The sequence below is a fragment of the Glycine max genome, chromosome 15 (assembly GCF_000004515.6).
Source record: "Glycine max cultivar Williams 82 chromosome 15, Glycine_max_v4.0, whole genome shotgun sequence".
NCBI classification, from domain to species: domain Eukaryota; kingdom Viridiplantae; phylum Streptophyta; class Magnoliopsida; order Fabales; family Fabaceae; genus Glycine; species Glycine max.
Genome location: NC_038251.2, coordinates 10,184,539 through 10,208,737, shown reverse-complemented (window position 1 = coordinate 10,208,737; position 24,199 = coordinate 10,184,539). Strand labels below are relative to the sequence as shown.

The 24,199-nt window shown below is 32.3% G+C and overlaps 3 protein-coding genes across 3 annotated transcripts; all 3 read right to left on the bottom strand.

Moving 5' to 3' along the window:
- Window positions 1-260: 260 nt before the first annotated feature.
- Window positions 261-3,286, bottom strand: LOC547499 (peroxidase). Its single transcript, NM_001250448.2, has 4 exons — window positions 3,039-3,286; window positions 1,644-1,835; window positions 1,126-1,291; window positions 261-909 (listed from the first exon to the last, which is right to left on the bottom strand). Exons 1-4 carry the CDS (start codon window positions 3,258-3,260, stop codon window positions 425-427), a joined length of 1,065 nt encoding a protein of 354 aa, NP_001237377.2. The 5' UTR covers window positions 3,261-3,286; the 3' UTR covers window positions 261-424.
- A 5,913-nt stretch (window positions 3,287-9,199) lies between these two features.
- On the bottom strand, window positions 9,200-12,362 carry LOC100788891 (peroxidase 54; the record flags this gene model as incomplete). Its single annotated transcript, XM_006598287.3, has 4 exons — window positions 9,200-9,211; window positions 9,753-9,802; window positions 11,439-11,849; window positions 12,215-12,362. Coding segments are annotated over 4 exons (621 nt in total), but the record flags the coding sequence as incomplete, so codon positions are not given.
- A 1,060-nt stretch (window positions 12,363-13,422) lies between these two features.
- Window positions 13,423-23,532, bottom strand: LOC100802826 (30-kDa cleavage and polyadenylation specificity factor 30). The gene is made up of 7 exons (XM_003546199.5): window positions 22,986-23,532; window positions 21,807-22,193; window positions 19,085-19,247; window positions 17,843-17,953; window positions 16,013-16,081; window positions 14,997-15,083; window positions 13,423-14,619 (listed from the first exon to the last, which is right to left on the bottom strand). The coding sequence occupies exons 1-7, from the start codon at window positions 23,375-23,377 to the stop codon at window positions 13,753-13,755; spliced, it is 2,076 nt and encodes a 691-aa protein (XP_003546247.1). The 5' UTR covers window positions 23,378-23,532; the 3' UTR covers window positions 13,423-13,752.
- Between the last annotated feature and the right edge of the window lie 667 nt (window positions 23,533-24,199).

Sequence of the window (24,199 nt, the reverse complement as noted above, 5' to 3'; positions counted from 1 at the left end):
AGATTTCTTTTAAGCTGGTATCACTATTAGATGCATGACAATCTGGTCTATATATAAGCCCAATTAATGGAAAAATATAATTTATAGTTAATGAAACACTTAACTAATTAATCATAAATTAATAATGGTTCATTATAAATAAAATATTGCCTGCTACTTTTTCAATAGCTTACCTTTTTAGTTATGCCACATTAATATACACATGATTGATAATATTTTAGTCTCAGGATCTTTTTCAAAACTTGGGGCTCAGTAAGAAATTGGTTATGAACACTGCATGATTCAAAATTAAAAAAAGAAAGTGTAACACAAACACAGTACACAACAAGTAGTGGCGGGCACATGGCATGAATGTGCCTATAGCTTCTTTATTTGTGGTCTCTAATCACACCATTTTAAGTGAAAACTATTCATCCTAATCCATTTAGATTGAGGTAACCATACCCTCTGTTGATGATTCTTCTGAGGCCACACTAGCAATATCAACTTCAACAGATTTCTTGTTAACAAAGTTACAATGTTTTCTGATTTCTCCTTTCTTCCCAGTGAGCACACCAATGTTACCCATCTTAATCATTGAAGCCTCAAAGGCGTCAAAGAAAACTTTCTGGTCACTGCTGAACCTGTTGACAATGGGGATGGTATCGGCACCAGGTGTCGAGAACAGCTCTTGATCACTCTGAAGCAAGCCCTTCTTAACCTGAAGATTGGAGAAGTAGACCCTGTCAATTTTATCAGGAGTGACAGGGTCAAAATTGACAAGGTTGTTAGGTCCACCATTGGGGCATATTTGGCGCAATTGTTGTAAGTAAGTTGTGTCAAGAGTTGGATCAGGTTTGCCAGTTCCACTGAAATTGTACAATCGGTCAAGAATGAAATTGCAGTGAGCTCTGCCGAATGTATGAGCACCTGAAATTGAATCTTGTGTGAATCATATACTAATCAATCCATCATGGACTTTCTTTTTCCTAGAGTAATGTTAATTTATGGTTTCATTAATAATATATCCCTTTGAATCTAATATATTACCTTACCCTGAATTTCAAGAAATTCCTTATTTATTATTCTTATTATTTTAATTGTTGCAACATATAGGATGAATTTAATTGGGAAAAAAATTCTTACCTGAGAGTGCAACTAGATCAGTGGTGTCAAGACCTTGAACAGCAAAGGCAGATTTAAGTCGAGATAGGTTGAAGAATGGAGCTGGAAGGTTTTGATTTGCAAGGTTTCGGTTTGCTGTTAAACTATCTCTTCTTCCCAATGGAACTTTCCAATCAGGACCACCACCCTATATTAATACATACTTGTAAGATATAGTATCATTTTAAGACCAATAAAGTAAAAGGTGTTCTTAATTGAACATGACTAATAATAATATAGACTTTGAGCTATGTAATAATCAATGTTAGAAAAAGATCATGATGGCATTTAAATATGATTAGAAGGAGTAACTCAGAAACCACCTTAGACATATCATTTCTAATTGATTGCAACCTTTTGGTTAGTATACTTTATGATAATGATTCTATCTAAACTCTACTCTCGAAATTAAATATTTGTCAAACATTGAAACATATATATAATGTGATTTTATTCTCAGCACAGAAGCAAAATGAATAAGAGATAGCATTAATTTATACCAGAACAGAAGATATTTCGGATGCAAGGGTAAGAATATCAGCACAAGAAACCACGCCGGGACAAGCCTTTTCCACTGCTGTCTTAATGTCGTTCACAACATCCAAACCTCTTAGTGAGTTGTTGTTTGGCAGAGCTTGTTGCTCGCTCTCTATGGTGGCAGTGTTGTTCAACAAAACTGATGCATCACATCCCTGTAGCATGCCACAAAAATCAATAACATAATCAATTCATATTTCTTGTTCATTCTCAACAACTACATATATGATCGATCGACATCAATTGGTAAATCAACTTCTGATTGATCAGATTTTAGAGTGATTGAAAAAGGGAACATGTTCTCACAGAAGATGACATTCCTTGACGTGAAGATAATTGAATTTTACTATTTTAATTTTCAACTATGAGTTTAATATTTATATATTATTCAACCATAAATTACTGCTTTAATTACTTGAAGACTTTTTACACTGATAGTACATCACTCTTTTTTCTTTAACTATATTTATTCAAACAAAAAAAAAAACAAAACAATGACAGAGGGTTCAAAATAATATATAGGTAAAGAATAAGTGATGTAATTCTTAATAATTTTCACAATATGGATCGAAAAGAAGAAAAGTGGAATATAAAATAAATGATACAGTGAAGTAAGACAGAGAAAGAAATATTGTAAAAAAAATATTATAAAATTAGTGAGGAAAAGTAAAAAAAGAAAAAATTTGGAGCTTTTAATTTTGGAAACTAGCTTGTCCATTATGAAAATCTCATCTGACACTTTTTCATACTTTATTCTTCTCTTATGTTATTTTTTTAATCCTATCATTTCACTTATTACGTTTATCTTTGTTTTTCTCTCTATGAATGCCCGGGAATCAAACGTTATAAATATTCTTAAGAATCATGAAAAAAAAGGAGGTCATAATGAGATGAGATTGAATCATACGGAAAAGGAGGTTATATAACATAGCCCACCAGTACTCCCTCCATAAATTAAACCCTTCAAAGCACCAATGGTTGAGAATGAAAGTGGTCCCATGCATCATGCATTGCATCATGCATAATACTATTATTTATTAGAAGTGGTGAGTGGAGGCCTCCAAAAGACCTGTCCTTTAAGATCAGGGAAATGGTGGTATTTTCTGATATCTTATAGTGTATGATTTTCACGTATATCTTGCTAAAACAAAGACATGTGGCTAAAGTGCACGGTCAAATTTAGTTATGTATGACCCATTGATATAGATATTTTTGTTGTTTATTCCCTTGAAAATTACTTGCAAGGGATAGACAAATACACATACATATTATATGATTAGCAGATAAAACTTAAAAGAAATAATAAAAGTGAAGAAGTCACTTGAAACTTAGTTAAAAATGATGATGAGTAAACGTACTTGAACAAAGCAGTCATGAAAGTGAAGTCTAATGAGACTAGCAAGCATACGGGGATCTTTCTTTGAAACGTTCCTGACGACTTCACGAACAATGGAGTGAACCCTGGGACAAGTGTCTCTGTAAAAGGAGGGATCTAGTTGTGCATCTAGGGAGAGTGGAAGCACTCCAAGCACAACCACTACACAGCACAAAGCTGTCACTGTGAGATGGAAAGACTTCATTTTTCTCTCTCTCTGCCTTGTTCTTTGTTTTTGCCACACTTGACCAGCCTTTATTTATAGACCCAATTCACCATAATGGATATTGCATGTTCCCGTCGGCTACGGACGAATAATTTGAAACGATGCTTCACTCTCTCTTTCGTATTGTCTTTATCTCGTTTAGTTTTCTTTTTATTTACATCTATCATTTTTCTTTTATATATATTTTTCTCCTCTCTCTTGTACAAGAAGAGATTAATAAAACACTCCATGAGAAAAAGATAACAAAAAATGGGCTAAAGTAATTTAAACATATTCAACGAAAGCTACAAAAGACACGAGAATATATATATTACATGATTTTTAATAAAAACAAAGTCCATCTAATAAAAATATTTTATGAATATAACAATTTTCCTTAAAACTCTTTCAGTTCCTAAATTTTAACTTTTTTAAGCATTAAAGCTAACGAAATTTCAATTTTTTTTATAAAAATATTTATTTACATGTAATATTTTATATTTGTATGTATTTATAAATAGAAAAAATATTTTATATACAATATAATACATTGTTTTTAATAAAAATTGTGTATTATTGATTATTAATTTTGGTTTGAAATTTGAGGAGTGTTTTTTTTAATGGAAAATTCGAGGAGTGTAGGTGCTAATAATATATTCAACACTAATAGTATTTTTTATTAATTAATATTTTCTGAATTTCACTAATTTAAAAATAATCAGTAAGTCGTATACTGGTATTTAATAAAAACAAAGTCCATCTAATAAAAATATTTTATGAATATAACAATTTTCCTTAAAATATTACCAAGTCTGTTGCAGTGCGTAGCTAGTGCTAGTGTCATGTGTGGACCCTATAAAAGCGAAGCCCGCTATTGCTGATTGGCACAAAATCGAATAAAGTTTAGTATTCCTATATATATATATATATATATATATATATATATATATATATATATATATATATATATATATATATATTCGTATATGAATTAATAATATAATAAAATCAAGTGGTCCTGATGAGGTGACACGTGGGCGGCACGACCAGGATTTGTTTTCACAATCTAAATTTTCTTGGCATTTACGTCATTAATTATTTGCTCCAAATGGCATGGTGGGAGTATGTTATTCAACAAAGCATTAGTAGTGTTGTATATAAAGTAAGTCGTGCTTTGCAAGCTCTAATAATAACCAGTTATGGTTTAGTCTATGGAGTTTTCAAATTTTTCCACCCATTTATTTCGATGTTTTTTCCATGGATTTCTCTTGGTCTTCTCTTGCATTATTTGTTCAACCGCTGCTTACTTTCTGGTATAGTCATTATTGCCAACTTTAAACATCAGGTGAAGCCATTTATAACAATATAAAGTAAAACATGTGGTATGAAATAAAAAATAAGCTTGTCGATCTTTACTTTTTACTTAAAATTAATATATCTCAAAGTTAACTCATTTTATCAAAGAACGTGAACGTTGAAGAGTCAAATTTGGAAGGTAGATTGGGTTTAGCAAGTTTTATATATTCTATGCAAGTGGCCATCAAAATTATTGTTCTGTTTACCATCCAATGGGTAAATCAATTGACATGTAAGTATTTGATTTGAGCAAAATTATCTTTAAAAAAGGATAAATGCTATTTGCACCCAAAAAAAAATATTTTGTTTAATAGAATGATTATTTAAATTAAGTAGTAACCATGATATATTTTATAACTAAATAAAACATTTGCAAGTCATGAACCAAGAGAAAAGTATGAATACCTAATTGACAAATATTATTTCTTTGTTTTTTCTTTAATTTTTTTACTAAATTTAAATAAAATTGGTGATTTTTTAAAAATCAAAACAATATTTAGAGCATATGCTCTATAAATGTAGCCGATGAATACAATTTAACTTTCTCATCGTAGAGATATGGATATTAACTCTAGGCAGTTCGTACAAGAGCTGACTTTTGTCTGCAGAAAAGGACATCACGTGGTAAGTTGCTTGCTTCATACAGATAACTTGGACAACTGAGACTTCTTTTTTGATATATGAATTGAAGAAATAGTCATGTAATATTCAATATTGTAATGCTCCTACCACATGCTGATATGGTAGTTAAATAGACTAATTCAACATTTTTTAACTTGTCAAAATATTTTGTTAAGTTAGATTAAACTCATTTTGATAATAAATTAGGATTTTCCCAACTCAATAATCCTATATAGGTGAATTGCGGGTTAAATTAGGTTAGCTTGTCGAAACTTTTTAAGAAAAAAAAACTTAAAAGAATGATCCATGAGTTGACCAAAAAAATAAACAAAATTAGAAAGAAAAAACATGAATTTAATTATAAAAACATAATTATAACAATTATATATTGATTAATCTATCAAAACATTCAACGCTTAAAATATCAAATGCATCCACAATTGACTTTAAAAGCAAATATCAGAAACATTAAACTTTAACTTATTTTTAAAAGAAACTACAAAAATAATAATGGGTTACAGTAAACACAAATTTTTATTTATTTATTTTAAAAGGAAAACTTTTTAATCCAACCGAATTTACTCTTAATTTATAGAAATGGACTAAATTTAGTTGGATTCATTTTAAGAAGAGGCCTAACTTGTCCCTTTGCCACCCCTATTGATAGCGAAGTTCGGCTAAAAAGTACTTAAGATTTTAGACAAAAAAAACACATTATTAATAATATGGAATATGTTTTAAAAAAAATCCTTTCCATACAAAATCAACTATTCAATTTCTTTAGAAATTAATTTTCTTCAATTGATAAAATAAATTTTTTTAATATATTACCGGGCATATTTTAATCTAAATAATATTTTATTAAATTATTAAAAAAAATATTTCTTTAAAAGTTACAAGTGTAATAAAAGTAAACGTTAATAGTAAATTAGAATATATCTAAGTAATTGATTTTAGGTTAGAAAATTGATTTTAGATTATTTTTGAGATGCTTAATTTCACATGGAAGAATAGTTCATAATTAATTATTAGTCTAAAACTAATTCTGAATTGAAACAATTTTAGATAACTTATGCATTAGATAAAAAAAATATACTAAATTTTATTTTTAACTTATTTTTATGATAAAAACATACAAATATAAATTAATCAGTCGTTTAATACATACTGAAATGACTATTCAGTCGTTTGTCCACGACAAATTTGTTATATATGCCAACGTACGCAACCATGTATATTCTCTAGTGCACGAGAGAATATGCCAAAAAAATAGAGCTAGCTGTTCTGCTTGATACCATATGTAAAGCAAAGATATCTTCACTATATTCATAAATCGGTAACACATTTAAGGTTTTTATACTTTATTATAATGTCTGTGTTGATTTGGATTAGAGCCCTCCCCCTCTCCAATAATAATTAATAATAGCATAATTGCTTTATTCATTATTAAAAAATTCATTTTTTACCAGAAATCCTCCTAACGACAATGTGACAATTTTATAATTAAAAGAAATTAATAATTTTTTATGCTTATTAGTGAATGTTGAAGTCAGCATTAGAATGTTTTGCAACTTAATTATTTCTTAACTCAGGTGGGGTCCTGTAGTAGTTATCAGCATTAGACTGATCAATCGGCTAATTTGCATCTTATTGGTTTAGCTGGATTTCTAATAGAACAAGCATATGCTTCTTATCTTTTGTCTAACTGTTTACTTAGTGGAACATCTTCTGTCTAACTATTTATTCTACTTTTTAAACTTTCCCTTATTTGAGTTTTTCTTTTAGATAGAAGTTGCCATGATTTAAATTTACTTCCTTCAGGACATACGTAAAAATAAAGTAAAGTAAATATGAAAACAATTTATTTATAATTAAAAGAAAATATATTTATATTTTTTATAAGATTATTTTATTAATGGAAAATTTTTTAATTTAATAACCTTTCCAATAAATAAATATTGTATTTATCACTATCTTAAACATGAGAAGAAATATTTTTATTTATAAAAACATGAATGCAATTTTGGAAATAACATAATGAGCTGAAAAAACAAAATGGAAGAGGGAAGTTAATTCATTTTTTTTCTCTTTTTACTTCACCTGATCATGCTTTTATTTGTTTTATTAATTTTTTCTTATAATAATCTTTTTTTATTTTATTTATTGTTTAAAAATATAAAGAAAATAATATTTTTGATATTTTATTATATCTATATATTTTTTAATAATATTACTTTTATTATATCTATAACAAAAATAATATTTTTAACTTTTTTAACTTTTTTTTAAAAAGACATTTTAAGATTTTCATTTGAAAAATCGTCTTAGAAAGTGTAGATTTTAAGATAGTTATTTGAAAAATCATTTTAGAATCTTTAAATTTTTTTATTTTTTTTAAAAAACGAGAATTCAAATATGATTTTCCAAAAATCATCTTAAAAAGTCAATTTTTTAAGATGCAATTTTTTAAAAAACTATCTTAAAATAAAAAGAAAACACATTTTAAAACGATTTTTAAAATAAAATCGTCTTAAAAGAATATCATTTTAAATATTAAAAGGATAACTTTCTAATACAGTTTTTTAGAATTATCATAAAAATGAAAATAGATTTTATAACGTTAGATACAACTGACGATCAAAAATCACTTAAAATAACCATGATAGTAGCACTATTTTCCGGTAGTGACTATATGTATATCCTAGTGACCATATAATTATAAAAGTCTAACTATTATATGTTGTGGTAAACAACAGATGAGGTATCGAAAGGACAAGAGAAAACAACTCTAAATTATAAGTTGATACATGGCGGCTTTGGCTGCTTCTTTCCATTAAAAAAAAAAATAGTTGACACATTAATTATAAATAGGAAACTTCTATATTTAAAAAACTAATTGTCGGTTGTATTTGGATTGGTTTTTTTCACTACATCTCTTTAACAACTTTTAACATTTTTAAGTAAATGTTTGTTTTATGTTTTTTTTTGTATAAAAAAATGAGAGTATGGATTAATAATAAAAAAAGGGAGTTGTCGATAAGTAGTTACATAATATATATATATATATGAGACAACTTCAATCTTGTTTCTAAAATTTTACTGAGAATGTAATTAACGTCTTATTGACGTTGGATTAGACTAATCCACATAAGATATGGAAGGTTCAATTTTAAATAAAATGTTCATTAAAATAATTATTAAAATATGAGAAAAAATTTCACTATTTAAATTTGATAACGCCATACAAAATTAACAATAAAGTTTAATGAATTTTAAACAAATAGTAAATGTTGAATAATATAACATCATGCAAATTAATTATAAATGAAATAAGTACCGTACTTCTTGACACTAAATTTTTTATTAGTAAAAAACTACAAATGTTTTCGAAATTACACTTATCATTAAACCAGTCAAAACAATAATTTAAAATTCAATGATTCAACCAGTATCAAATTGGTTTTAATAAAATACCGATAACAATCAAATAATATATAAAATAATATTTATAAAACATCATATTATAACCTTATAATACTAAAAGTTAAAAACATAACGTAGTCTATAGGTTCTAATTAGCATCTAGAGTACATATAAACGTTCAAATAAAATATGTTGTAATACTTAAGTTGAAGTTTTAACAATATACATAAACATTGATTAATAATAACAAGTTTATATTTGGAACAAAAAAGAACATGGCAAATAATTTAGGTTTTTTCTTACTTTTTTAAGAAAAAAAAGAAGAAAATGATCGATGTTATATTAAGCATTTTTTTATTGACCCGATGTAAATCGTTTTTTTTTTTGTTGCATTTTTTTATTAATTTGAACGGGTCAGGTGACTCGCTCACCTATTTTAATGGTCTATTTCTTGTTAAATTTCTGGTGAAGTAATTTTTGACAATTTTTAATGACAAAAAAAATGTTAAATGTTTTTCAAACTTGTCCACTAAAATTTTCTAGTGGTTAAACTGCCACAAAATAAACCGTGACAAAAAATTAACACGTAACACTCATAGTTACAGTCACGTCTTTCATTAATGACAACACTTAACGGGATAGACAAAAAATGTTAACGAGCATAAATTTCAGGGATTAGGAATATTCATTAATTTTTTGTTTAGGAATTAAAAGTAAAAACTCGAAAAAAATGAGGGAAAAAAACAAGATTAACCATTTATTATATATTGCATTTCTGTATAGAATTTCAAGCCATATTTGTCTATGTCTGGGATTTATATGTACAGATTCTCTGGTTAGCGCGATGGGAAGCACGATGATCTAAGACAAGATCCGTGTAAGATAGAGTAGAAAGTACTAAAAGTAGTATTAATCCAATACTGCTAGTAGATTACACGTAAAATTCTGTAATATGTGTGGAACACTGCGCTAATAACAACATATTAAGATTGTTGCACCCCACGTTTATTATACAGATTTCCTTATGACATGTTAAAAAAATGGGAAACAATTAATATTACAATAGGAAATTAGTGAAACGACAAGAGAAACGATCCAAGCTATATATTTTAATTTTAATTCTTTAACATTATTATTTATGAGGCTTTCTTTAACTAAGCCCTTTTATTTAGCATACGGGCAGCTTTGATCTAACACGTAGCACTTAGCACGAAGCAAGGATTTGGTTTAGAACTTAATTACTTGGAGTTGACCGTGCATGTTTTATATTGATATTTTATAATATTATAATAGTTTTTTATGCTACTATAGTTATTTATTATTTAAATTTTAATTAATAAAAAAATTATCATAATAAATAATAATATGATAAAAAATTATTTCGTATGTTAATATAAAATCCTCTTAGAATGAGAATGTATACATGCATTAAACTTTTTTGTTACTACCACTATAAGCTTTAGTTGATTACTCTCAATTTAATGCTACTACCCTAATCAGTTTGTACTATAAGTCATTGTTACTTCTAACAGAATTTAAATTCAAGTTAATTAATATAACCCATTCAATGTTAACTAATGTTGAATACTTTTCTTTCTTTCTTTTTTCTTGGGTATTATCCCTCTGATCTCTCTGATTGCTCTCTCTCTCTGTCTCTCATTTTTAAAATTATAGATCCCTCATGTATTCTACTTGTTTTTAAATAGACATGCAATTCAGCTGCAACATATACTATATGCTAAAGGACTTACAAATTAAGCCAAAGTCTTGTTTGAGTTCTGATTTTTAAAATTCGTTTTACTTTCTTCCATCACGGATCCTTTCCACTTTAAGAAAAAATAAATAAAGTGGAGTGTCCAGATTAAATATCTTACAATTCATACATATTTTTCCAATATTTTATATATTAAAATTAAACAAGAGCTGAGATTTCATCCATTTTTTTTAAAAAAATGGTGAGAATCTTCTTCCCCCTTCATCCATCGTGGTGCCAACTTATACACAAGAGGAAGTTTGCTAACCTCTAAGTCGTCTCTCAAACATGTTTTGTTCATTATTTTCAACTAATATTTTTTGAAAATTTGAAAAGTTTTAGATTACATTCAAAACACGTTTGTCAGAAATGTGTTCATTTAATTATTAGTATAATTAAAAAATGACTTAATTACACTTTTGATCCTCCAAATTTAACATAATCTTTGGGTTCCTACATTTTAAAATAAGTTGATAGTTTGGTTTTATGATATATATGATTTATTTAATAATAGAAAATATGTATACTATTTTGATACTCCATTTAAGTGTTATATATTATAATTTTCGCTCATACACTGTCAAAAGTGGAAACTTTAATAGTGATTTCATGATATAAAAGATAGACATGCCAGTAAACTAGGGAATACTTCCAACACTTCCTTACACTTAATCTGAAATGTAAAATTACATTTCGAAAATGTCTTTCCAGAATATAAATTTTTACATTCTGGAAATGTCTTTCTTGAATTAAGTGTTTTGGAAGCTTAAAAAAGTGCAGAAAGTAAAATTGGAGGAGCAGAAAGAAAGTAAATGCCGATAAACCAAAGAACAAAGAATGAATGCAAAAGTTCAGCACCAACACAAAGAGTCAACACAGGTAGTAGAAGAAATGAAAAAAAGGCTGGCCCACATCAACAAGAAACACCAGACGCTAACGCCATAAGCAAAAAACCCACCATAAAAGGAAACAAAATGGAACAAGATGTAGTACTATAATAACTCCTTTCACATATTAGCATCAGTAATTCACAAAATTACATTGCGAGCGAATTTCTCCTTCATCCCCAGTCAGAACTCCAATATTACCCATTTTTATCATTGAAACTCTAAAGTTGGCAAAGAAAGTATTCTGGTTACTGATGAAGCTGTTGACAATGGGAATAGTATCAGCACCAGGAGTGGAGAAAAGTTCTTGGTCACTCTGAAGCAAGCCATTTAGCTGCTGAAGATTGGAGTAGTATCTGTTGTCAAATTGATCAGGTGTGGTCAGGTCCAAACTGGTGAGGTTATTCTCAGTTGCATTCTGGGGGCATCTCGCACGCAATAGTTCTAAGTAAGTTGTGTTCAGAGTTGGACCAGGGTTTCCAGTGTTGTTGAAGTTGTATAATCGGTTAATGAATGTACTGCAACGAGCTCTTCCAAACGTATGACCACCTGTATATATGTCAAACATAGTTTGAAATTAGGCTTACTACATGTTGTGTAATTGTACATTTTTCTCTTTAGATCAGATAAACCTCTACATTGATCGATGCGCCTTGATTTTTGTAGAAGTCGAATGCAAAGAGCTTCTATATATAAAATTTAAGTACATAAGTTGATGCGAGAAGTTCAATTTATTTTACCTCTTCTTAAATTAATTCATAAGATGAAATCCATTGATGCACCTTAAATTAGTTTATATGAGAAGCTTAATTAATTCATTTTATCTTCTTATTTCATTTATTATAAATTTTTATGGTGAAATTTATCTATATATGCCTATATTAGTAAATATGAATTTGACTATATATGTATACCTGAGAGTGTAACTAAATCAAGGGTGTTGAGACCTTGAACAGCAAAGGCAGCTTTGAGTTTATCCAATGTGAAGAAGGGTGCTGGAAGATTTTGATTTGCAAGAGTTCGGTTTGCTGTTAAGCTATCCCTTCTTCCTAATGGAACTGTAAATTAATAGATAAATTGAACTACTTTAAGTGGATATCTTATAAAACAAACAAAATATTAATGGGGGATAATTTTAGCTAACATAAATTTAAAGTTATATGCCTGGAAGAAAAGTACAATTTATGTTTTGGGGATACCACCTCTTGTACGTGTAAGAACTTAACCAATAAGTTCACTAGTTTGCTTCACATTAGATTCCGATTGTACATGTAAAAGAAATACTAATTAAATTGATTTGATCCAATCTACTTGTAATGAAAATAGTAGATAAAACGAGGAATAGGAGAAGACAGGTAGGTGGGTGCATTGCCAACGAACAACTTAGTTTTAAAGATTTCATTCACCAAAATTTCAAACATACACAAGAGCCCACAATTTCCTTTGCCCGAGAGATTGATAACTTACTCGAGTATATTATTATTCTTATTTTTTAATGTTTTGAACTCACTCAAATACATTGTTTGTTTGTGTAGTGGTACAGGAGAATAGGCGATGAGGGGATGCATATTTATTTGAGAGATACAGGAACATAAATACTGTTTGATTATTTATTTATTATCATCGTCAAGGAGAAATTTTTTGTTTTAAGTTATTTTGAGCCAAGTTTTTGAACTATTATATTAAACCTTTTTTTTCTAGTTACATTTTTTAATTCACAAGCACACGTTATTTATTTACATTTATTTATTTATTTATTATTATTATTATTATTATTAATGACAATCATTAAGGAATCATTTCTCCTAATTATAATTTTTTATGTATAAGAATCAAAACTCAGACTTCACTTAGAGAGACCAAATTCAATACCATACAAAGGATTTGTTGGTCAAGCACATGCATATCTTGTGTTGACATATTGGTTTTCTTTTTTATCTCAAATTCTTCTCGTATGATTTTAGAGAAATTTCCACAAAGCCCTGTTAGGATATTTAAAGACTCGATCAAATTTAGGTTTAATTAAAGAGGTAAAACAGTTGACAACTGCTTTATCCAGACACATTGAATCTTAACCAGTGACCCGGTGCCATAAACTTCGTGCTTTGTAACTTGCAAGGTATGAATCATCCCACCTTTTTCATTCAGAACTCAAATGTTACGATCCCTTTACAAATACATAGGTGTACATTTACCGAGCATACTAAATTACCGTTTTGATCCTGATACATTAACATTAAATGTCCAATGAACAATATGTAACAATTATATGATCGATGAACAGAGTTTTAAATCTTTTCTGAAGCAACCCAGCCCCCGGGTCTCTTGAGAGGGGGGGAGAAAAGAACTCATACAAAGAAATCTGTCAAAAATAAAAAGCATTGGAAACTGGCATCCAGGTTAGTTGATCATCAATATGTCGTGCTTGGTGAAAGCATTAACTAGCTAATGATTATAGTTTGTGTTTCTTTTTCCCCTCTCCATGTCTTGACCTCCTAGGTGCCTCGTCCTCACTTTCACTATCATCATTCCTGAAGTTGTTCACAGCAGGATGATCATCTTGGTTCCCTTTGTATCCTTGTTGATACTGTGCGTCATCATCAGGTCCGCCACTTTGACTGAGCATGTCTTGACTCTTACCCTGCTCGGATCCTGAACCAAACCTATCATTCCGATCAGCAGTTCTTTGATCTCTTTTGGCAGCACGGTTTGCGTTCTGTGGTAGCGGTGGAGGTGGTGGAAACATTGGAGGCATATTAACTGGCCTACCACCTCTTGGTGGATTTGCACCTCCAACCCCCATCCCACCCATGAAAGGACCACGTCCAGGATTCATCATCATCCCAAACCCACCACTTGGAAACATCCCAGGTTGAGATGGTCGCCCACGAAACATCATGGCTGCTGGGGGACCTCCAAAATCACCAGAGAACCTAGGACCATATGGAGCAAAACCACGGGGTCCCACACCGAAAAGATCTGGCATACCAAAGCCATCAGGTCCAACAGGACCAACAGGCCCATACGATAACCCATCACCCATCATTACAGGGTTAAAGCCCTGCATTCCAGGCATGGGTCGGGCTCCACGCCCAAGAGGCATATGAGGCGGCCACATCATACCTCTTCCCCTACCTCTGCCTTGGCCAGCTGGCCCTACACCATGACTGAAGCTCTCCTCCTCTTCATCACTCTCTTCTTCTTCCTCTTCTTCATTGTCTTCAAATGGTACAATATCTGGATTTTCTCCTCCATTATCTGGATTCACTCCCTTGGCTTTCTCTTCTTCCCGTTTAGATTCGGCTGCAACCGAGATAGCCTGTAAAAACAAGAGAGCTGGGATTAATCCAATTCTTAAAACATCTCAGTTCAATACTGAAGGTTGACAGCTCAGACAACATGTGACTATTGTAACATCTTAGAACCAAGCTTAATGATGATATCTGTGTCTTTTCAGGGACTTTCAACTACATAAGTTTGTTGAGACCAACCAATAATCATGTATAAAATTTCTTAGCAAGAAAGTTCCATTTTATATCAAGTAAAACAATTACCATATCAATCCAGATTCCAGAGTCACTCAATTTCTCACAGTAACATAACAGAACAATTTGGTTTTTTCCCATTTGTACATCATGATTATTGCTTATCAGTTTTTATTCACAAAGCAAGATGATGACTCAAAGGAGAATATACCATAAGTTCACTATCTGGCTCAAGATAAAGCAAGGATGCCAGCTGCTCTCCAATAGAGGGCTCCAGCTCCTGACAATCTCTACTTATCTGCAATTGCATGCACAAGCACAATATTTAGTACTTGTCACGAACAAACTCTCCAACAAACTTAAGCTGTTAGGTGAAAGCTCATAAAGTGAATCAGAGGTGCAATTTGGTGAATAAACATAACAAAGAACAAGAAAAACAACCAATACATGTATAGCGATAAAATATGTGGGCACACACGGCTCAATGATTTAAAAATACATCCCATTTTCACAATACAGAACATGCAACATCTACACAAAAATAAAACTTCAAATAGCCTTGAGCAGCCATAAGACCTGTAAAAAATGGTTTTTCTTGGTCTTGTTATATATCATTACCACTTTTCTGTAATACAGCACCATAAAAATTTAACCTAAAGATTAATACCTAATTTTAGTTTCCACAATCAGCATACATCCAGTGTAGCAAGAAATAGACATTGTGTCTCATCATTAGGAAGGTGAATGATGTTGCTGACTGACAGCTGTGGCCAGATATAAATCAACCCTCATTTGTTAAATGCCAAGCAGTTAATAATGATATCCTACAATGGTCAAAAGTGACATAAGACTGCACCTATTTATATTAGAAAGAAAATTTTCTCTCTCATGGTAGCCTGCTCTAGTTCCCTTACAAAACTGTTTGGTAGATCTAGGATTCCCTAATAAGTGTTGATGCAGAATGGCTACTAAAAAGAACCAAGGTAGCAAATAAAAAATTTTAAACAAGAAAACAAGGTAAAATTCAAAGTATAGCTAAGGGAGAGGTGGACCAACTAACATTTTCACAAAGGATCACATCAACAGCCAGATGGATTCAATCCATGACATATTCAAGAAAGAAGTGATTTCAAAACACAATTTCTTTTATATAAAAACCACTCGAAAAAGAGTTGAGTACCAAGTCAAGAGTAAAGCAGGAAAACAACTATCAACGAGCTTTAATACCTTCACTGGTAAGTTCTCATTGTATGGATTCCTTAAATGGCGAGTTTTGTGGAATGACAGTTCACATAACTGCAAATAAGAAATGTTATTAGACAGATTATTTAATGTACAGAAGATTTCCTTATATCATTATGCAGTTTCAAATGCTAGTTCATGTATACAAATTTCTACCAGTAGCTGAAGCTAAGACACAAAACCATTAACAAAGGAAACTCTAGTAAACAATGAAAAAGAAAATTATATTATTGGTTAATTAGACAGCTCACGGCTGCTTAGGTGTAGTGAGTTATTTGAAATTTTGAGAAAGATTTCTTCTTTCTCCCTTCTCTTTAGCAACCCAAGAAAAATAAATAAGAAAATTGACTTCCACCAGAATAACCCCACCAAACTTCTTTTTCTTCACTTTGGGAGAAAGGTTGAACCTTACTTCTCAACTACTGAGCAATCCTAAAATCTCAAACCAACTAACTAATGGACAACCATTAATGATGTCCAATAATATTCACTGATAAAGGAAGGCAATGGATGATCAATTTGTAGCGAGAGAATGGTTAGGTATGGGATGCTTGATTTGATGGGAGGTTTGAACATTTGAAAGAGGAATGGAAGAGGAGAAATCTGAAAGCTCTTAGGACAATTAAATTGCAGCATCTGGATAGAGTATGAAAACAATGGGTGCTAGAAGACAGATAATTGAAGCAGCTTCTCAATTGAAAAGCTTCTTCAAGGATGTGACAGCAGTGAGCATCTTTAGAAAATTATTTTGAAATCAATGTTTAAACTAAGAGTGATGCTATATGTTACAAAATTATTCTCTACGAAAGTATGTACAAAACAATAGTTTTCTTTTCATTGGATAAACAGTTAAATAAAAAAGGAAAAAGTAAAGGAATTTTGACGGAACTCACAAAGTGCTTATAAAGCTTAGGCAATCCTCACCTTACAAGCCAACTTTATGGGGCTGAGTTACATTCTAAAAGCTCAAATTCTAAGATGGTATCAAAGCATATTCTAATAATTATTGTTGGGCCTATCAAGTCACCCATTATTGGGTCATTATCAGACCACTCGTATTAGTCAAGTCTTGCAAACTTCATACTCAAAATGTTCAATCATTAGTCTGAAGGGGTGTATTGGAAATCCCACATCAACTAATGATATGCCCAAAATAGTGTAAATAAGTGGGGGGCAACACCTCTTAAGTTAACTTTTGGGGTTGAGTTAGGCCCTAAGCACAAATTCTAAGAGTAATAATGTTTTAATCTTTTCCTATTTTCCTTAGTTGACTCCAATCCCTATAAGTTTAGGGATTATTCAAAATTCAAATAGTGTAAATATGAAATATTCATTTATTCTTTGCTAGGTTCCTACTTTCTAGTTTCCTTAATTTGTTGATTCAAATCCAATTAGGAATTGATTCTGTTATTGATCCCATTCTCATGTGTGTGTGTATTCAAATCATTCATCTTGCATCAATAAAAATATTCAGATTCAAGTAAGCTCTCGAATTCCATTCCAACATAGATGGCATTGCTCCACACAATCTAACATCTTGCACCCTTAACTTTAAAAAGAGTCATCAGGATTCTCCTCAAATTATACGGGCAACTGCTCACCATAAAGGACAAAGGGACTGTCCCAAATATTATAAACTGTATTGTAACTAAAAACACAAAAAGGTAATAAATTTCTCCAACGTTTGTAATTTTAGTTTTCCTTTAGCTATGGTCCTATTTAAGTCTGCTTCCAGGGTGTTTGGTTTCTCCTATGACACTATTACTATCCGTCAGATAAATAAACTCATGGAAGTTGTTGGGAGAGATTTCATACCTTCAACCATTTAACAGAGAAATTTCGTCCATAATGTGCAGTTCCATGAGCATATTTCCAATTCCCCCCAGCAACAGAACCACCAATTCTGGATGTCATCTTTGCACAACCCTGCCAAAACATAGATACCTTCAAGTTCAGGATCTTGGCCACAACCACAGCAAAGCCATCTAAGGGTTCTTTTTCATTTTATAATAAATAAAAAATGTTAAGTTCAGACAGGCAGCATTTGATTATGTTAATGAATTCAAGTAACCTAAAGGGTAAACATAATGCAGATTTGAAAATTATATGACTATACCTCTTGTGGAATTAAATTGTCAGCAGAAGACCAATTAAAAATCAATCAACAATACAAAATTAGTTGGGTTAATGCATTTCTTCATGCCTAAAATATCAAATTTAAACATCACAACAAAATCAAAGAAGAAGCATCAATTATCTCTCCGTTTCTCCCACTAATCCAGTACGATGAACTTATCCCAGGTATTTAAAGACAACGTTAGCAAGTTACTTTGCATTCTTATACAGGACTGTTATGAGAAGTTTCCATTAAAAAATAAACAAATGCATAGATAAATAAGAAAAACCATCTACACGAACATTGGGGTTGATTAAATGTCAAAAGAAACCTACAAACAAAAAATTGTTAGATAGAGGAAGAGCTGTGATTTTTATTGTTGGTTTGTAAGCTAAACAAAATACTCATGATTTATATAGAAAGTATTATAGGTCATAGCAGCTTCTAAAATCAATCATTGATCTACTTCTAGAAGTCTCCAAATCAAAAAGGCAATACTTTTTGTATATTGCATTGATAGCAGCAGAGAACTTGATGTGCCATTGAAAATTTAGAGATAAAAAGGCCAAAAACAGTGCACAATATGCAACATTAAACTACCTGTGATTGACATCAAATTTTTTAGGCTTCTAATCATTAAAAGCAGTACCAACAACACTTTCATGGATGTAACTTACATTAAGAGGCTGGATTGAAGATTTAAAACATGAGTGCCAGACAGGTAGCATGGTTCAATCACCATATTAAATAGGAAATCTTCTCAAGATTATTTTTTAGTTACTAACATTGACAAGGGATTTCTTAGCCAAGAATTGAGCCAGTAGTAAGTCTGTAAAGCTGAATATTTTCATTTCCACAGTCAATTGGATAGTGAAGAGATCTTGGCCTAAATCCATAAAATTTAGAACCTAGCCAAGTGGGGGGCTTGATACAAAACATACCTGGAAATGTCTAGTACGGTTGACTGAGAAAACTAATATCACATTTTCCACAGAGTCAAATGCTTCATTTAGTTTGGATTCATTGCTCCTTTGAGTTGCCCAAACTCCTTGTTGTACAGATAACTCCAAATTTTCACGATTGCAACTTTTAACAATAAAATACCTAATGTTTTGGTGGAGAAGTATATTAGAGCAATTCATACAGGTGAGAAAATAGAGATTCAACTGAAGCAATACTTTATAGGTTTGTTTAAATACTCAAAATTTGAACCCAAACACCTCATGGAAACTTCTCCATCTTTTAACTTCTGGACCAGTACATTTGTATTAATCTCATGTTTAGTAATGGGCACTTGATTAAAATCATGCAGCAGGTAATGCTAGTTTACACTCTAAAAACAGAGAACCAACACCAAAAATATTTATGTCAGTAATAGACACGACTCAATAAACAAGTAAAAAAACAGAGAGCTCTGACAAATTTTCCTTTCAACATGTCAAACCTTTTTATATATTAAAAAACTTCCTTCTCACCTTCAAGGTGTCACGACTAAAAATCTGGACAGTATTGAACTAAAATGAATGAAGTTCAGCTCCTTACAACAGAAAACTTCTCTGCAAACACAAAATCAACGGTAGAAAAAGCAACCTATCCAAAACTTTGCTGAAATCAGTCTGACTTTTGATGTCCAGTTCTTGACATGAGCAGAGATGTTTGAGTTCCCACATTGACTAGTAAAATAGGCAAAATAGTGTATATTAAGCCCAAACCCAAACCTGTTTGGTTCCCTATCCAATCCCTTTACCTCCTTGTGTCTTTGGGTCAACATGTTTTGTCCATAATCTTAGTCCTAGTCCTGATAAACTTTCTATTCGTTCTCACAAGTATGTCTTCCTTGGTTACTTAGTCTCAAAAGGGTTATAAATGTTATTCTCCTTCACTTGGTCATCACCTAGTCTCAACGAATGTTACCTTACTTAAGTCTATTCCTTTTCTCAGTTGCACCTTGGAGTCTGAGTATATTGCTGCCTTCCTTCCTCCTTCTATTGTTTCGGTCACCTATACCCAATGTTGTCAAAATCACGAGTAAACTCACTAACTCATTCAATACTACGAGTTTTGGTGGGTTGTCGTGCTAACTCACACAAGGGATCGTTACTTGTGCAGATCGTTTGTGGATTGCAAGCTTCCGCAAAAAATTGTTTGATTGTCGATCAGCTTTGAGTCTGGCAAAGCGAGCTTCTCTCTTGTCTAGCCAATCTAGACCCAGTGTTATCAATGGTGAAAAGCCGAAATTTCGCCATATCAACTTGCCATTGAGCCTTATGGCATCGCCATGGCAGGCCTCCCTTCACAAATAGCCTATGGCGGTTGGCAAAAAAATCCACCACGCCATTCCTTCCTGGTGGCGTCATGGCCTCTATTTAATAACAGTGTGTAGACCTAGTTCAAAAAAGAAAAAAATACATATCGGGTTCAAAGAAATCACAAAACAGACACTTGTGCTTTCCTCTTCAGCCTCTCCCTTCCTCTCTATTGTTTGCCCTCGACACTACCATCGCCATCAGTCGTCGTCGATGCCATCATTAGTTGTCATCCATGCTCACACCAACAGACTTGGCCTTTAATTTGTTGCGCATTGAGGTGCTTGGAGCTATTTGGACTTTAGTGCGCGTTGGGTGTTGGCTGGTGTGTGGCAGGTGTTTGGTGTGTGTTGTCCTATTGGCTCTTCTTCTATTTTAGCCTATTTCCTATGTTGTGTTCTTAATCTTTATGATTTATATTATGAGTTGAGTTATTTTATTTGTTACTTTTTATGTGTATATATGTGCATAAATATAATTTTTCATTTTAGAGAGGATCTTACGATGAGTTACAATCCCAGAGTAGTGACCTTTTTACACCCCCCCTCCCTTCTAATCTCGAGTTTGACAACATTGCCTATACCCCACCAGATATATTTATTGGGTCACCTAACCCGCAAGAGAATCCACCTCCGTTGGAAACACTTCTAACTCACCTTTAATCCCAACTTATTTGTCCCCTTCAGCCCTCTCACCACATGCACGGATTTAGTTTCAGTCATGTCTCTTGCTTTCTCTTCTTTTCAACATAGAACCAAAGAGAAAAATAGGAATACTAGGGCACACTCTTCCAAGCCAAGGCCACCTTCACAACCCCAAAAGTCTCAAATGCAACCCTCACTTTCTTACACCACAAGCCTTCACTACTATTAGGCCCATCTTTATGTTTTCTCTTGTTATATATAGATGGGTCAACGGCCCATCAATTTTTTTAAAGGTAATTAAAATTAGTAGCCTGCAAAGTTTTAACATTCAGCAGTGAAGAACTTGATGCTTAGCCTGTTTGGTTATCATATTTCTAAGATGAACTAGAAAATAGAATGAGTAGTTTGTAAAATTCATCCAATTAAGTTTAAATTGTTCAAAGTCAGTCAGTGGTAAAAGAAAATAGAAAATGAAAGAAATAAACTAAAGCATATGTGTGTAACCAGCCAACATTTTACAGCATGAAATGCATGTGTTGACTGTCAAGTAGCAGTAATACTGAAAGAAACTAGCAACATGAGGCAAATAATGGTATAATGTCCCAAACAAAAGATACATAAATATGTACCTCGCTTATAGTATTTATGTAACTGTAAGCATACTCAACAGATTTTACATAGCTCAATTGAAAAACACAGGACCCTGAACACACCTAGATATTCCTTGAGGTAAAGGGGTTGCAGTTCTATTTGCTTGATTAGGCTGGCCATTAGCAACATTTTGCATTTGGCTCTGGTTAACCTGCTGCTGGGACTGCTGAACTTGTTGCTGTGGCTGGGCATTTCCCGACTCTGCTGGTAATGGTTTTCCAGTCACCCCTTGGTTTGTAGAATTAGTTCCTTGAGGAAGCTGGGGTTTTTCAGCTTGTTGATTATAACTAGCACCTCTTTGTTGGAAAAATTTGTTGGATGAGTTATAATTGTAGGAAAATAAATGTTGGATCTTTTGAAGAACCTCTTCAACAGGAGGTGGAGGTCCAGGAGATTTTGCATGCCTATATCGACAATCAGGTCCATTAGGACAAAATCCCAACTTGTACCTGCAGATGCAAAAGTTTTAAAATTATAAGCATACAATTTGACAATCTTAACTTGAGTAAAGAAGTTAAAGTCAGACACTACAAAATAATCAGAATGAAAAAAATTTCTTTGATAAAAGAGGGGGGTTAATAACACAAATGAAACAACCAAAGAATAGCAAATCCTCCCAGACAACACCGAAAGGCAGAATAGAGGACTGCCCACATAATCCAAGCACAACAAACCAATAAATCCTTCCATGTAAAACTTCATTACTCGAACATAACAACGATGCCAAGAAGTAATTAGTAATGCTACATCAATAACAAATAAGGTAGAAACTTCTTTGAAAAAATTCATTTCCCAAAGTCCAAATATCACAAACACCCAACACAACTCCACAGAATCTCACCCTTCCTTCCCTCACAACCCCTGAATGAAGTCAGTCAAGTCACAATGCTTCTCCAACTATTATGGGCCAGTCAACACACCGCTCAGAAAACAAGCTTAAGTCATCATCCCAAACAAACAGTCCAGCAGCTAGAATGCAATGCATAATGAAAGTAGAAACTAGAATTAAAAATGTCTGTTCAAAGTTTAATCTCTTTGCACAATCACTACTTTTCAATACTCCATCAAACCTATAACAAAACATCACTCGATTCATCTAATCAAAAGTTACAAGTGTAGCAGTGTACATATATCAAGCAACATGTAAGTACGAACTCAACCAAAAAAAAACGAAAAGACTGAAAATCAATCATCAAAATCTAAACAGGGACAAACATATACATATATATACACACACTTACATGTTACACTCCTTGATGTCTTCATTGGTGTGTTTATAGACGCAATCCTGTTCTCGGCACTCTCCGTAGAGCCTGAAGAAGCGGCACACCGGCATCCTCGCCTTGTCGTACTGGTGCAGGAACCCGCACGCGTCGCCCTTCATGCACAGGCTGCGCAGCCAGTGCCGGCAAACCGTCTGCCGGAAGCTCCGCCGCCCCGGGACGTTGCCGCCGGCGGGGTCCGCCGTGGACGGGGCGGGGGCGGCGTGGCCTCCGTTGGACACGGCGGAAGCTGCCGCGGAGGAGTCGTGCTGGACGAGGGGGCCGGAGGGAACGGCGGCGGCGGCGGAGGAGGGAGCGGCGTCGAGGCCGCCCTCGAAATCGAAGCTGAGGACTCCCTCGGAATCCTCCATTGGGATTGGAAGCGGATTAGGGATTTGAAGGGGAAATATGAATATGGTGCATTCGGAGGGGAAGAATAAACGCAAATTGCAGAGACCAAACAGAAGGACTCGCTTGTTCGTGGTTTTGTAGGAGGCACTTGGGCTTTTCTTTTTCTATTGGTTTTTAGGTTTAAATATAAGACTTTAATTTTCACACGCAGTGAGCCAGTGTATTCGATCAAATCACTCATTTTAGATTTTACACTGTTGAAGAAACGGCATTTAGTCATGAGACTAATTTATTTATTTTTTACGTAAACATGTTTACGCTCAGAGAATGCAATCCTTATTAACAAGAACTCAGTTATATACAAATTGTGTTGTAGCTTAGGTACAATGTAATAAGTGTTTGTAATATATATTTTTGCACAATTTTTTTTAATAAATTTTAGTCAATAATAAATAATTTATTTTGCAACCACCATATATAAGATTTTACCTAATTTTTAAATATTTTATTAGATGTCAGCGGAAGTTAGACACATTTTTTAAAAAACGCATACATGTGGCATCAAATTAACAAGTTTGATTTTAACTATCGCGTAACCTTAAACAAATCTACTTTTTTTTTTAACAAAAACCTTTATTATTTGAAAGCAACACACTCTATTATATTCTTTAAACACATTCTTTAAGATAGATTAAAATTTATTAAAAATCACAATTTTTTTTTATTTCACTTCTCGTTTAACAAGTCTTTATTGATTTTATAGTTTCAATAAATCGTAACTAATAATGGAGTGTATTAAAAAAATATGTACTCCTCTTAATATTTTTATTTACTTTAATTGA

What these genes read in the sequence shown, in the direction of transcription:
- LOC547499 (NM_001250448.2), bottom strand. Translation starts at nt 3,260, where the DNA reads ATGAAGTCTTTCCATCTCACAGTGACAGCTTTGTGCTGTGTAGTGGTT. An exon ending in CCGAAATATCTTCTGTTCTG is followed by an intron (nt 1,292 to 1,643) that starts GTATAAATTAAT and finishes GTATTAATATAG; the next exon opens with GGTGGTGGTCCTGATTGGAA. An exon ending in TGATCTAGTTGCACTCTCAG is followed by an intron (nt 910 to 1,125) that starts GTAAGAATTTTT and finishes ATTCAATTTCAG; the next exon opens with GTGCTCATACATTCGGCAGA.
- LOC100802826 (XM_003546199.5), bottom strand. Translation starts at nt 23,377, where the DNA reads ATGGAGGATTCCGAGGGAGTCCTCAGCTTCGATTTCGAGGGCGGCCTC. An exon ending in ATGAGAACTTACCAGTGAAG is followed by an intron (nt 15,084 to 16,012) that starts GTATTAAAGCTC and finishes ATGCAATTGCAG; the next exon opens with ATAAGTAGAGATTGTCAGGA. An exon ending in AGCCAGATAGTGAACTTATG is followed by an intron (nt 14,620 to 14,996) that starts GTATATTCTCCT and finishes TTGTTTTTACAG; the next exon opens with GCTATCTCGGTTGCAGCCGA.